The sequence below is a fragment of the Excalfactoria chinensis genome, chromosome 10 (genome assembly GCF_039878825.1).
Source record: "Excalfactoria chinensis isolate bCotChi1 chromosome 10, bCotChi1.hap2, whole genome shotgun sequence".
Classification (NCBI taxonomy): domain Eukaryota; kingdom Metazoa; phylum Chordata; class Aves; order Galliformes; family Phasianidae; genus Excalfactoria; species Excalfactoria chinensis.
The window spans coordinates 8762935-8775077 of NC_092834.1; the positions used below are offsets into that span (position 1 = coordinate 8762935).

Sequence of the window (12143 nt, forward strand, 5' to 3'; positions counted from 1 at the left end):
AAAGCGTTTACTCTGTTAATGTTTTTAATTTGAACAGGAGAAGCCTAAGTCCTTTTTTTATGTTTGTTACCTTTGTTAAAATGCAGTGCGTTCCTGGGGCCCAAAGACCTTTTCCCATATAAAGAATACAAAGATAAGTTTGGGAAGTCGAACAAACGAAAAGGATTTAATGAAGGCCTGTGGGAAATAGAAAACAACCCTGGAGTAAAGTTTACTGGATATCAGGTAAATGAGTCTCACTTCTATTTCTCCTTATCTTTGTTTTCTTCTTTGAAGACTTCTTATCTATGTAAACATTGTATGAGGGATGATGGAATGGCCTGGTTTTGCTGGAGCTAGAAAGTTTCACAGCTGGTGATTGGAGTAATAGAAAGACAACTGCAGTCCTGCACTCTGTGACAAACTGAGCTTTAATCGTGCTGCGGAGCCCTTTGCTTTCTCTGAAATGCTGGGGTGGTGAGGGGAAGGTTCTGCAGCACATTTAGCTGAATTAAAAATGGAAGGTTTTGTTTACTCCCCAAAACCACAACTTCTTCTTTCTGTTGTTTATTTTATATCAAGTTTAGTGTATTTTACCCAGACCTCAAGGTCATGGCACTTTTGATTTTTACCTTGGTCACATATAGCACATAGGATACCACTGCCTGTGTTGTGAGGGGTGAGAAGGCAGTTTGGGGCTGCTGTTCCCAGACTGTAGCTGCTGTGCAACAGCTCTCCCTGTTGGATGTCAGGAGGAAAAAGTCAGCACAGCTGGGGAGGGAGCGAGAAGAGCAGTCAGTGGGCTGCATAAAGCCAGAGAACTTTTCTCATTAAAAAATGGGGTCCTTTGAAGGTAGAAATCACCTCCAGAAGATAGCAAACGCCTATTACATTATTAGCAGAAACCCTTACAAACCAGAGATACGGACCACCTGCAGACAAGCTGCTGCTCCTCTCTGTTCCTGTTTCATATTTTCAGCCCTACAGATGTTTTGCATACACTTGGGGATTTAAAAAACTATAGCGAATAGGCTGTGGGAGATGGGCTGTCAAAGAGCTCTCAGCCTTCTGGTCAGTGTTTGCTTTTTCCTGATACCTTTTCTTGCCCTTTGGGGAGCCTGTAACAGCCATCTTTTCTCCGGAATAAGTCTCCCCTATTCAGCCAAAATGTAAAGGTTGCCATAGTTTTGCCCAAAGTAGAACTCGCCAGGTCTCTCCACAGAACAGCCCTGAGTTCTCCAGTCCAAGCACTTTTGTTATCAGATCAGTTTCTGTGTAAATCCTTCAGAATGTGCTATCCCAGGATCCGTATCTAATAACTGTTTTCAAGTGGTGGCTGAGAAAACTGCCTTTACAGCCCTTTCTCTTGTTAATTGCAGGAATATCCCAAGATCTTCCTGTCTAGAACGATTGAAGTGTGAGTTCTCTATTGCTAGGGCTTTCTGTTAATTCAGAACAGCAATTACAAAACAGACTGTAGTGATATTTGTGTTATCTATGCTAATATTGTTATTCTTTGTCACTATTATTACTTTAAAGGCAATTCAGCAACAGAGCTCATCAGAAACTGAGGGAGAAGGAGGAAATACAGCAGATGCCAGCAGTGAGGAGGAAGGTGATCGGGTAGAAGAGGATGGAAAAGGCAAAAGAAAGAACGAAAAAGCAGGCTCAAAACGAAAAAAATCTTACACTTCAAAGGTAATCTGAGTTTTTCCATTGTTACCCACGTGCCTTTCTAATCAAGACATCATGCACCTCGTGGCAATCTGTCCTTCCTTCTTCAGCATTTTAATTCCATTGCCATATCTGTAGTGTTCAACCAAGACAAGGGAAAGTGTTCTTGCTGTTTGAGACAGCCTAGGTGAGGTAGCAGTTGAAATATTGTACCCTGTTCTTGAGTTCATGCTTTGAGAAGTTATATGGAAGGAGTATGGAAAGAGTAGCCAGAGGTTCTCAGATTTTTCAAGGAGTTGAGGAGCTATTTCCCCATAAAGAACAATTTAAATACTTTAAGAGTTGTGCCTCTTGCAGAATGTCAGCTGAGGTTTGGTCCTTGTCTGGGAGAATTCAAGATTACTTCTCCTGTCTTGGAGATGTGTGACCGCCCCAGATATTGTGGTAAAAGGTAGCATAGGGTCAGGTGTGCTGTCTGTAAGATACTTCAGTACAGTAAAGAACAGAATGGGAGTGAGGAAGAGCCATTCAGGTTGCCCAGAGAGGTGGTGAGTGCTCTGTTCCTGGAGATACTTCAGGTCAGGCAGGACGGGGCTCTGAGCACCTGATCAGCTGTAGGTGTCCCTGCTCAGTGCAGGGGATTTGGACCAGGTGGCCTTTAAGGGTCCCTTCCAACTCAAACAGTTCTTTGATTCTGTGATTCTAAGAACTAATTCTGTAAGCAAGAAGTAGGGTAATTAATTACTCCCATTCTAGTGCCTGCCTACCCTGTGAATATCAAAGTAACAGCATGGATGAGAAGGCTTAGGGTAGTGTGTCTCAGAGGGCCGTGTAATGGCTGGTCAATGTAATCACCTGTGTAGGTGCATTCTTCTCTTGACATCTGTGTGAAAGGGAGCGTGTTGCGGTCACTTCTCCAGTTCTGTGCCCACCTCCACATCTGTCCTCTGCTTAAAAAATCATTGAAGGTCTGGCAGTCACATTCATTCACATTCATGTTATCCTTCTGAAAGTGAAAAATAATTGAAATGAAAAGAAGCAAGCAAACAATATGATCCAGGCTTAATTTGGGGAGGAGCAGGGGCTTTTGTGGTTCATCTGCTGAACAAAATCTTTTAAGTAATTTCACCCCCTTTGTGTGTTTTACATTAGGAATTCAGGTCTGGTCTACCATCTTCTCTGCAGAAGACTCTGGGCAAACAGAGGATTAGGAAAATGGTGGCTTAATGCCACAGTTTATCCTTTTGTACTGTAGAATTGCATAACGTAAAGGGAGCAGGAAAGATATATTGGTTCCACATGGCTTTATTGTTAATTTATTAAAGCTGACAGCACTAAAGAAGTATGGAAAGCAGTTCTGCTAATGTTATTCTCATTTTACATCTCTGTGTTTAATCAAAACTTTTGTCAAGCTGGCACCATCTGTTTCATTAACTAACAAAACCTACAGGTGACCCAACACTAATACCCATCTCCTATTACTTTGTCTGCCTTACAGTCAGCTGTGCTGCCAACCTGTGTTGAACACAGAGTATCTTTTTGCTTCACTGATGTCAGTAACTCCAACTGCTTTTCACCCCACTTGTCCTCCCCGATATATACCTTGAGCAGCGAACCACATGATCAGGCAGATCTGCATTGCAGATGCATTATAAAAGTGTCTTTCTAAGGCTGAAGCTCAGTTTTTGCTTTATAATTTTGTTGTTGATTGTTTTAGAAATCCTCCAAGCAGTCACGGAAATCTCCTGGAGATGAAGATGATAAGGACTGCAAAGAGGAAGAAAATAAGAGCAGCTCTGATGCTGGGGACGCAGGCAATGACACAAGAAACACTTCTTCAGATTTGCAGAAAACCAGTGAAGGGGTAATCTTTCATTAATATAGTTCTCTTTACACGCAATTTGCTCCCAGAAGGCTTTGAAGTTGTGGTGAAAGGCATTGTGTCACAGTGACCTGTGCATACCACGTGCAGATCCTTCTGCATTGTGTTTCAGCAGTCAGAACGTGTCTAGAACAGAAGCGTGGGGCCAGTCCCCACACTGATCCAAATTTTGCCCTAGAGAAATGTCTGAATGAGGAAAGATACTCTAAGCACTATTTTAGTTCCAGCACTTGCATGGATGTCAGCTGAGAGCAACTCCTGAAAACCATGAGTTGCAATGATGCAAAACTGATGCGAGAGCAGAATCAGACTGTTTGCACAATGCATTTTGCCTCACTGAATGCTGGGAGCCTGCTTATCCTTTCACACTTGTTTAAAAGCTGTTCAATCCCACAGACTTCTTTAGTGTTGATGGGGATTCCTGAGCACCATATTGCAGATTTTAGGGCAGACCCTGCCTTAGGATATGGCCTTCCAAGGAGAAGGTGTACAATCTACTGTATGCAATAGCATACATACTTATCTTGTGTGTGTGTGTGTGTATAAAATGTGTGTATACATGTGTATAATTATAGATAGTGTATATGTCATTGTATGCAGCTTCGGATGCTCTCCTTGTGTGTTCATGTCAGTTGTGTGTTTGTGTCAGTATTTTATCATGACCACAGCAACAGAGAGGAAGGCTGTTGTGCAGGGTATTGGCATAGGGGTTTGGTTAATCATCCCTTTAACAACCAGCACTATTTCTGTGCCTTTGGAGCAACACAAGCCTCCGTGCTCCAGCACTTACTGCTCCTCTCAGAACCAGTCCTTGCATGGCTGGTTCCCCTGCCGAGGCTTTGCCATGTGGCCAGCAGTCGAGCTGGGCTGTCACCAGAGCTGCCGAGTGACACGGATTCCCAGGTGTGGGAGGGCGCCTGCCAGCACAGGCTCTCTTCTGACACTGCTGAGGTGCCTTAGCACCCAGCTGCATGCTCAGCCTCAGCCCTTTCTCACAAAGCTCAGCCTCTGGGGAGTGGCTGTCATCTCATGCTTAGGACTCCTCCCAGGGCTTCCCGTCCCCATGTCTCTCTGAGGTACAGAGCATCAATCAGGCTTGTGGCTCTTTGCCTTGTGATGTCTTTGGCGTGTGACACTCGCAGCTGGAGCCACACAAATCCAAGCTGAATGTGAGGAGAGCGTTGCCCCAAGGAGGTGGGAGGCAAATGGAAGAGGCCAGGCTCCTCTCGGTGCTGCATAGTGATAGAAAAGGAGCAACGGCCCAAAACTTGAACACAGGAAGTTCCATACAAACATGCAGAACTTCTTTTCAGTAAGGATGATGGAGCACTGGATCAGGCTGCCCAGGGAGGTGGTGGAGTCTCCTTCTATGGAGATATTCAAGCCCTGTTTGGGCACCGACCTGTGCGACCTGTTGCAGGGAACCTGCTTTAGCATTGGGTTGGACTCCGTGATCTCTTGAGGTCCGTTCCAAGCCCTGCGGTTCTGTGCAGACAGCAGCACGAGCCGCCCGGCCCGAGGGGCTCAACCGCCATCAGATGGCGCCAAGAGCAAGCGAAAATGGACGGGGGTGCAGGCAAAAGTCTTGTCAATAGAGTCGGTAAGGCAAAGAGGACAGAAAAGGGTGAGTTCAGGGCGCCGTCTCGAGCAGAGAGCCGCGTCCCTCTGCGGGTTACCCCGCCGGGGCTGGCGGGATGGAAGATGCTGCATGGCAGGAGCTGTGGGGACGTGGAGCCCCCGCTGTCCCACAGTGTGCCCATGCATGAGGGGTGCGAGCAGATCTGGTCTTCCGAACGGTTCCAACACTATGGTAATTCCTTTTCAGCCAATTTCATACTTTCCAAGGGCTCAGCTCTTGATGTTTTTTATCTCTGGGGTTGACAAAACTACTTTCTTTCCTTACTTCTTCTTTTCTTTTGGTTTCTCTCCCATCCTTGAGATCTACAGACACTCCTCAGAGCCATGTGCAGCCCCATGCCCAGCTGTAATTGCACCCACCACCACCACCTGTAGCTCAGGCTCTTGCCCTCACTGTGCTGTGTGTCCTGTTCCTTCAATAGGAAGAAACAGAGTTTTACTATCTACTGTTAGCGAACTAACCATACCTGAAGTAAGGCAGCCCACCACAAAGCTTGCTCAGTCAAGACACAGCCCCCCATGATAGTCCTTTGCTGTTAAATACTGAATGGGCCTGGCTTATCCAAAACACCCCATTAACAGAATATTCCCATGGAAGGGATCCATGGCTTTGTATTGCTTCCTTTATAGGGTACGGCATTAGCTCCCAAATCAGTGAGTAACATGTTGACATTCTGCAGGTAACTCTCTTGTAACCCATATAATCTCTGTATCGTTCCAATTTTAGTATATGTGCTGCCGAAGCGAGCACACAGGAGCACAGTTCCATGTGTTTGGTTCTTGGCTGGTGTGTCCCCATATGTTAGAACTGACCGCCCCAATCACTTCTACTTTCACTGCTCTGGATCCCCATATAATGACCCCAAGTCCTGACTGTAGTCTCTAAACTATAAGGAAGTACTGACTGCTAAGCTCAGCACATAGGGGTTGTTTTTTCTTGAGGCATTTACTGTTGTTTTGCTAGTCCGGGTACTGTCTTGGTAAGTGAGGCGCTGTGTTGGTGCACGCCTGCCTGTGTAAGGCTGTGTAAGGATGCCCGTGGATGCTTTTCAGGAGGTGATTTATTTTACTGTCTTTGTTGGGAAGTAGATCTGCGTGTTGTTTGGTTTGGGGTTTTGCTCCTGCTACAGCCAGAATATTAAAGTGGCATAAAGGACTCCGATCTTTTTACTCACGCCAACAATCAGTTACTAACATGGGAGGCAGTGGATCTATTTGTGGAAGCAACTGCTTGCCAACATAAATAAGGGGATCAAAATCTGCTCCAAAATTAGTGCCATCTGATACTATTGCAACTGGGAGAACGTGTTTAAAACAGCCCGTGTCCGGGGCGTATTTTTTGTTGTGATGTTCTCATGGGGTAGCAACAATTGCGTTTAATGTTTAAAAAGAAAAGCATTATGGCCATGCTGGGCTGAGGAACACGGCTTCACCGCGGCTTTCGGGTGTGGTTTTGAGCAGTTTGCTTTGGCTCTTCCTTTTTTGACTTCCCAAGAATAACGTGGGCCAGACTGCACAGCAGCTTTGGGGTTTTATCGGCATTAATCACGTAGCATTTAGGGCTGTATTCAGTGTGCAAGCATTACGTGGGCATTCTGCCAGAGAACTAAAACAGAACGTGCACTGCTAGGTAAGTTAAAATCAACCCCTCCGAAGAAGAAAACTTTGGTAAAAACGCACAGTAACAATTTCTGTGCAGAATGAAATAGTGTCAGGCTGAGAGCTGCTGTGTAAAGGTGTGCAGTGACTGCTGCCTTCCTACAGCTCTGCAGAGCAGCACTGCTCAGTGAGGCAATGCAAGGCAACTCAGGAGGAACAGGAATGGCTGAATGCAAGCTGAGGACCAAGCAGCCAGCATAGGTGAAATATACTCTTTGTGTCTCTGTCTGCATTGAGTCTTGTAATCGTTTTGACCTCAACCAGCATGGAATAACAATGATCATGAAGAGCAAGTAAATAATTTTCCTTCTGCCCATCCAGCAAGAGAACAGGTTGGCTGAGTTGCCACGTGCTGCTAAAGAAGGAATTTTCAGTGCCAAAACAAAAAGTAAATGTGGGGGCTTCTTTCTGTTTTCTGCTGTCTTGATGCCCAGTCCTTCTATTAGAGCACCGGGTTCAGTTTTACTGATGGCTGAATCCTCTTGCTTGCATCATCCAGATTCTGTGCTGTTTTTTCTGCATGCAGCAGCACAGGCCAGTGCAGCACGCTTTGCATTGTGCCTTACAGGGAAGCCGAGCGATGTGTTCTAACAATGATACGAGCGGATTTGTTTCTGAAGAGAAATGAAACCATGGAGACCATGGAAACAGCTCAGCTGTGCCACATGCTCGTTCAGCAGCTGACATGGGAGCCCAGCAATCATGCTGCCCTGCTGGATGAAGGAGCCAGGAGAGATCCAGGTGCTCCCACACATCCCATGGGCTGCATGCATGTGGGGAGGAGCGCTGCTGACTCCTGGGACAGCTGGGAGTGTGCATGGGGCACACCGTGTGTATTGTGATGGAAGAAGTCCTAGAGCATGGTTCACACACCTGGCTCTTTGTTCTCCCTCCTGTGCTGCACTGGGGTCCAACAGACACATCTGTGAGACAGTGGGAAATGGAGCTGTTAATATTCACAGCAGGCCACATGAGCAGGGTGCCACCCAGCCTGCTGGCATTAACCCAGTGCAGCATAGTTGTTAATAAGTGCAAAGCTTTAATACTGCAAAAGGACAGCTTTCCTTGCTGGATCTGGCAGCAGTGCCGTAGGGACCAACTGTTCCAGGACCCATTCAGCCTACCAGGGCTGCTCAGCAGCTGTCATTAGGAACTTTGGCTGAAGGCGCTGATTGACTTATCATTTGGAGTTGCCTTAATGGGTGTCCGCACCACCTTCTGAAGGGAAGAGAAATGGCAGTGAAACCCTCCATGTCGTGTCTCCAAAGCATCTGTAAGCACAGTCTTACTGAATCTTAGAGAGCAGAGAAGTCCTGGACCTGTGGTGCTTGGGATGAGCTTCGTCACTACGCTTCTCCAGGACAGGCAGGGCGCAGTATGCTCAGTAGTATCTGCTCCCTGTGAGCCATCATGGTGTGTGTGAGCATTTTGGAGTAACCCCTCATCATGTGTCACTAGTCAGGATATAGCAGGACCTCACAGATGGGAAGTGCATTATTACTGCTTGCTCTGCAGTAGTTTGCAAACGCTTTGCTGTAGGACAAAAGAACTACAGTGAACTAATAGAGCCCACAGTTCAGAGGAGCAGCGTCCGGACTGGGATCCCAGCGGGCATTGGAATGCTCTTATCCTCTAGGGCAGAAAAGTGTATTCTTTTCTAGCCACGGCATCACACAACAGGTCTGATTGGTCAGAATGGGAGAGAGCTTGGGCAGCAAACTCTTTGTGCAGAAATGTTAAAGTATCTTACATTCTCTCACAGATAAACTGTAAAATGAAACTTCCACCATCCCCAGTGGATTTAACCTGTCACCCAAACTCCATTATTTCTTAATGAAGATTTTTTTTTCTTGGATGATGGATGAAATTACCAGTGCCTTCATTTAATGCCTTGTGTGTTGTGGCTTTTTCCACCTGTCAGGGTGTGGGTGGACAAGCATTAATGTCCAGGATTCTTTACAAGGAGAAGGAAGGTCTTGCTCAGGGCTAGGCAGCCAAGTAGCACTGCATGTCTCCATGTTGTTGGGCAAAAAGCAGTGTGTCCCTATGCCTGCAAGTGAGCTTAGCTCTCTCTTTAATGTGAAGAAACAGACTTGGAGATGCTTGCCAGGTGGGCATGGGGACGGTCTGATCCTGTTCCTGTTAGCATCAGTGGAAGCAAGAGCTGACCTTGTCTCAGTCTTGAAGTGGGAGTTTCTTCCTTTTCTGTCGTCTCTTTACAGCGAACTCCAAGCCAAACTTTCCCTTTCAGAAGTAACGTTCATAGTGTTAGCTATGAGAAGTGTTTATCTTTCTTTGTGCCTGTGAAGTGTTGGTTTGTTTGAGCCAAAAGCTGTTCAGATCACAGGGCGCTCAGGAATACAGCAGCCCCTCAACTCCTGCATGAGGCCATCAGTGACCCGGGCTACTGGAAACATGCAGCATCTGGTTGCGTGTACTGCAAGGCTTCGGTGTTGAGCGGCTGGGGACCAAGAAAAACAACTCGCATATGCAACTTGAGTTGCTCAGTGAATAAAGCCTGAAACATTTAAGCCGTGCTCTTTGATATTTTGTATTGGTCCAGATGGTTGATGAAACACGTGCAGTTTTCTCTAGGAAAAAAACAAAAACAAAAAACTACCCAAAAAAAGCCAAAAATTCTGTTTGAAGGAACCGAGCAGCTGTTTGTGCCAGCAGCCTGGAAGTGCAGGAGCAAGGCATGGACTCTATCAGGTCTGTTAGAACAAGCTTTCTGGTACATGACGTGTGACTTTTTGTTTTCTTTCTCTCTTTCTCTCTTTCAGACTTAACCAACACAATGACTGCTGAATATTAAGGGAAAACACGAGAAGGTTACATGTTTGGTTGTCTAATATTCTTGGATTTGATATGAGTCATCACATCTGTTCATTAGTATCATCAACAGCATCCCCGTCTGTATGCACATTATTCACATTCCTATCTGTTGTGTTTGCAGAAATGACATTTTACCCTTTTTTCTAAGGGTTGCGTTTTGATTTCCATATTATTTGGTTGCATGAAGTTGCCCTTCCCCAGTGGCTGAGGTTTATGAAGATGCCGCATACTTGAACATGTTTTAGATCCCTTTTCTAAACAGAAAAGGCGTAACTCCAAATTATATCATTCTATGTCAGCATTTTGGCAACGAGTCCCTTCCATACAAAGCTACAGTATTTTCCACCCACAGACATTAATTCAATGCCCCTGTCCGTTCTTTCTTGGCTTTTGATCAGTTTACAACATGAAAGAAACAAACCTTTTTTTTCTGTTGAGATCACCGCCAAGTTCAATAATGTAATACAGAACCTTTCCTTCCTAGAAGTACCTAGCTAGTTATATCTTAATACTCCTCCAAATCATGATGTAATGTACACTATCTGACTTAGTTCCTATATGTGAAGTTAGTGAAAGTCTTTTTGTGTTTCTTTAGATTAATACAAGGATTTTTTCCAATGCCAACACGATTTGAGATCATTCATTTGGATGCTTTCCACTTTTAAGCTTACTGTGATATAGAACCCTATGGGAAACCAAAAGAAAACATCGATTTTAATTAACGAAAGGCTTAAAAAGGATGCTGTCATTCTGGCTTTTTTTCTTTTCCTTTTGGAAATAGAACTAGACTAGTAAGTAAGCATTCCAGATCCATTATTCTGTGTACATTATTGTTGCTATTGTGATAATAGAGATTTTTATTTATTTTTATGCCAGCTTTTCTTGTGAGAACATATTTAGTCTGGTTTTATCAATCCTTGTTATGCTTGTCCTTGGAACATCTTTTGCGTATTCAAGGTTTGTAGTTGACGAGTTTACTGTAAAAAACTTAAAAACAAACAAACAAACAAAAAAAACAACAAAAAAACACAACAAAAAAACAAAAAACGAAACAAAAAGAAAACAAAAAAAATGTATTGTTTTTACAGAATAAATTTATTGGAATGTGTATTGGGAGTAAGGTTTGAGGTTGTAAGCAACTAAGTTAGCGTCATATTTGGCTTCATACGTGTAATAATGTGAGGTATTAATGTAAGTCAAGTATTAAAGCAAAACATTCTGTTAACATGAGTTGACCATAATAGATACAAGTGCAGGTGAGATCTTTATTTTTTCTGTACTTTGCCTTTTCTGGATAACGGGAGGTTATTAAATTCACCTTGAATGTATTCAGAGTTTCTTTAAAAACATTAGAAGTGGCATCAGAGGTGCAAATGGCTGTGAGACGTCGTGTCCTGCTGCAGCCCAACAGCTCGGGGCTGGTTTTCTTGGGAGGACGGGGTTGGGTCTATCCCAAATTCAAGCACACGTGGAAAGATTCCACAGCAGGGAGGTTGGGTGCTAGAAGGAAACCGTCGCTTAAGTTCCCTTTTACCAAGAAGCACTAAGATGTGCTGTGGGTTTGGGGCCTGGCCCCTGCTCGGTGGTATGAAACCACAGGTTCTGTCTTCTGAGTGCCTCAGAGTTTCACTGCAGGGTGTGAATGCATGACTTTCTTGCTGCTCTGGAAGTCCCTTTGTGGAGAGTGCAACATGCATGCGCATGAGCTGATGCTTTTTGTGACCGATTAGGTTTAAAAAGAAAACTGAAATTCTCCAAGTCAAAACACCCAAAATTCAACATCCCCAAAATAAAGTGTTTGCAGTTTAAATGTATCAGCTGATTTCGTCTGCAAGAAAGGCACTAAATGCCCCGCTTTGAGTATAAATGCCAACAGCAATCTTATAAATAGTTGTAATTGCAAGTGGAAACCTAAACCATACCAAGCGAGGTCTCTGTATATGCTGCTACTTGTTTATGACCTAACACCGTTAGCAAAAGGAGCCGCATAGGGTAACACTTCAGTAGAACCCTCCTCTTGGCAATGCATGCTGTTGTGGAAGGGCACTGAGCGCTCCATGCCCAGCTCACAAATAAGCACATGCTTAACTTCAAGCAGACGAGCAGTCATGCAGAAGTGAATCCTTGAAAGTATTAAGAAAACTACTATTTGCACAGCATAAATGGAGTCCCGCCGTCACAGTGCATTGCTTCTTGAAAGATTTCTTGGGGTTTTTAACAAGGCTGACCCACGAGCCGTTACCTTTTGACCAATAAAACGTGTGCATGTTACAGAGTTATGTATGTTAATTTTTGACACCTGAAAACCTTGACCTTCACATTCTGTATTCCCTTTGTATCAGGATTGTGAACTGATATTCTTCAGGGTGTGGAGGCAAAACGCCAGCGTCGTTATTATTTAATTCCATGCAATATTTTAAAAACAAACTGCATATGAAGTACCAACAGAGCTGCAGCACGAAGGCAAAATGTTGAG

At 44.5% G+C, this 12143-nt stretch overlaps 1 protein-coding gene across 1 annotated transcript in view; it reads left to right on the forward strand.

Annotated features, from left to right (window-relative positions):
- The window catches only part of HDGFL3 (HDGF like 3), a 34036-nt gene extending 22097 nt beyond the window's left edge, over nt 1–11939 (forward strand). Inside the window, exons 3-6 of the mRNA XM_072346031.1 lie at nt 87–225; nt 1519–1677; nt 3371–3517; nt 9616–11939. Of these exons, the coding sequence (XP_072202132.1) occupies nt 87–225; nt 1519–1677; nt 3371–3517; nt 9616–9621 (451 nt within the window). The 3' untranslated portion in view covers nt 9622–11939. The remainder of the gene's footprint in view (nt 1–86; nt 226–1518; nt 1678–3370; nt 3518–9615) is intronic.
- Nucleotides 11940–12143: the final 204 nt, after the last annotated feature.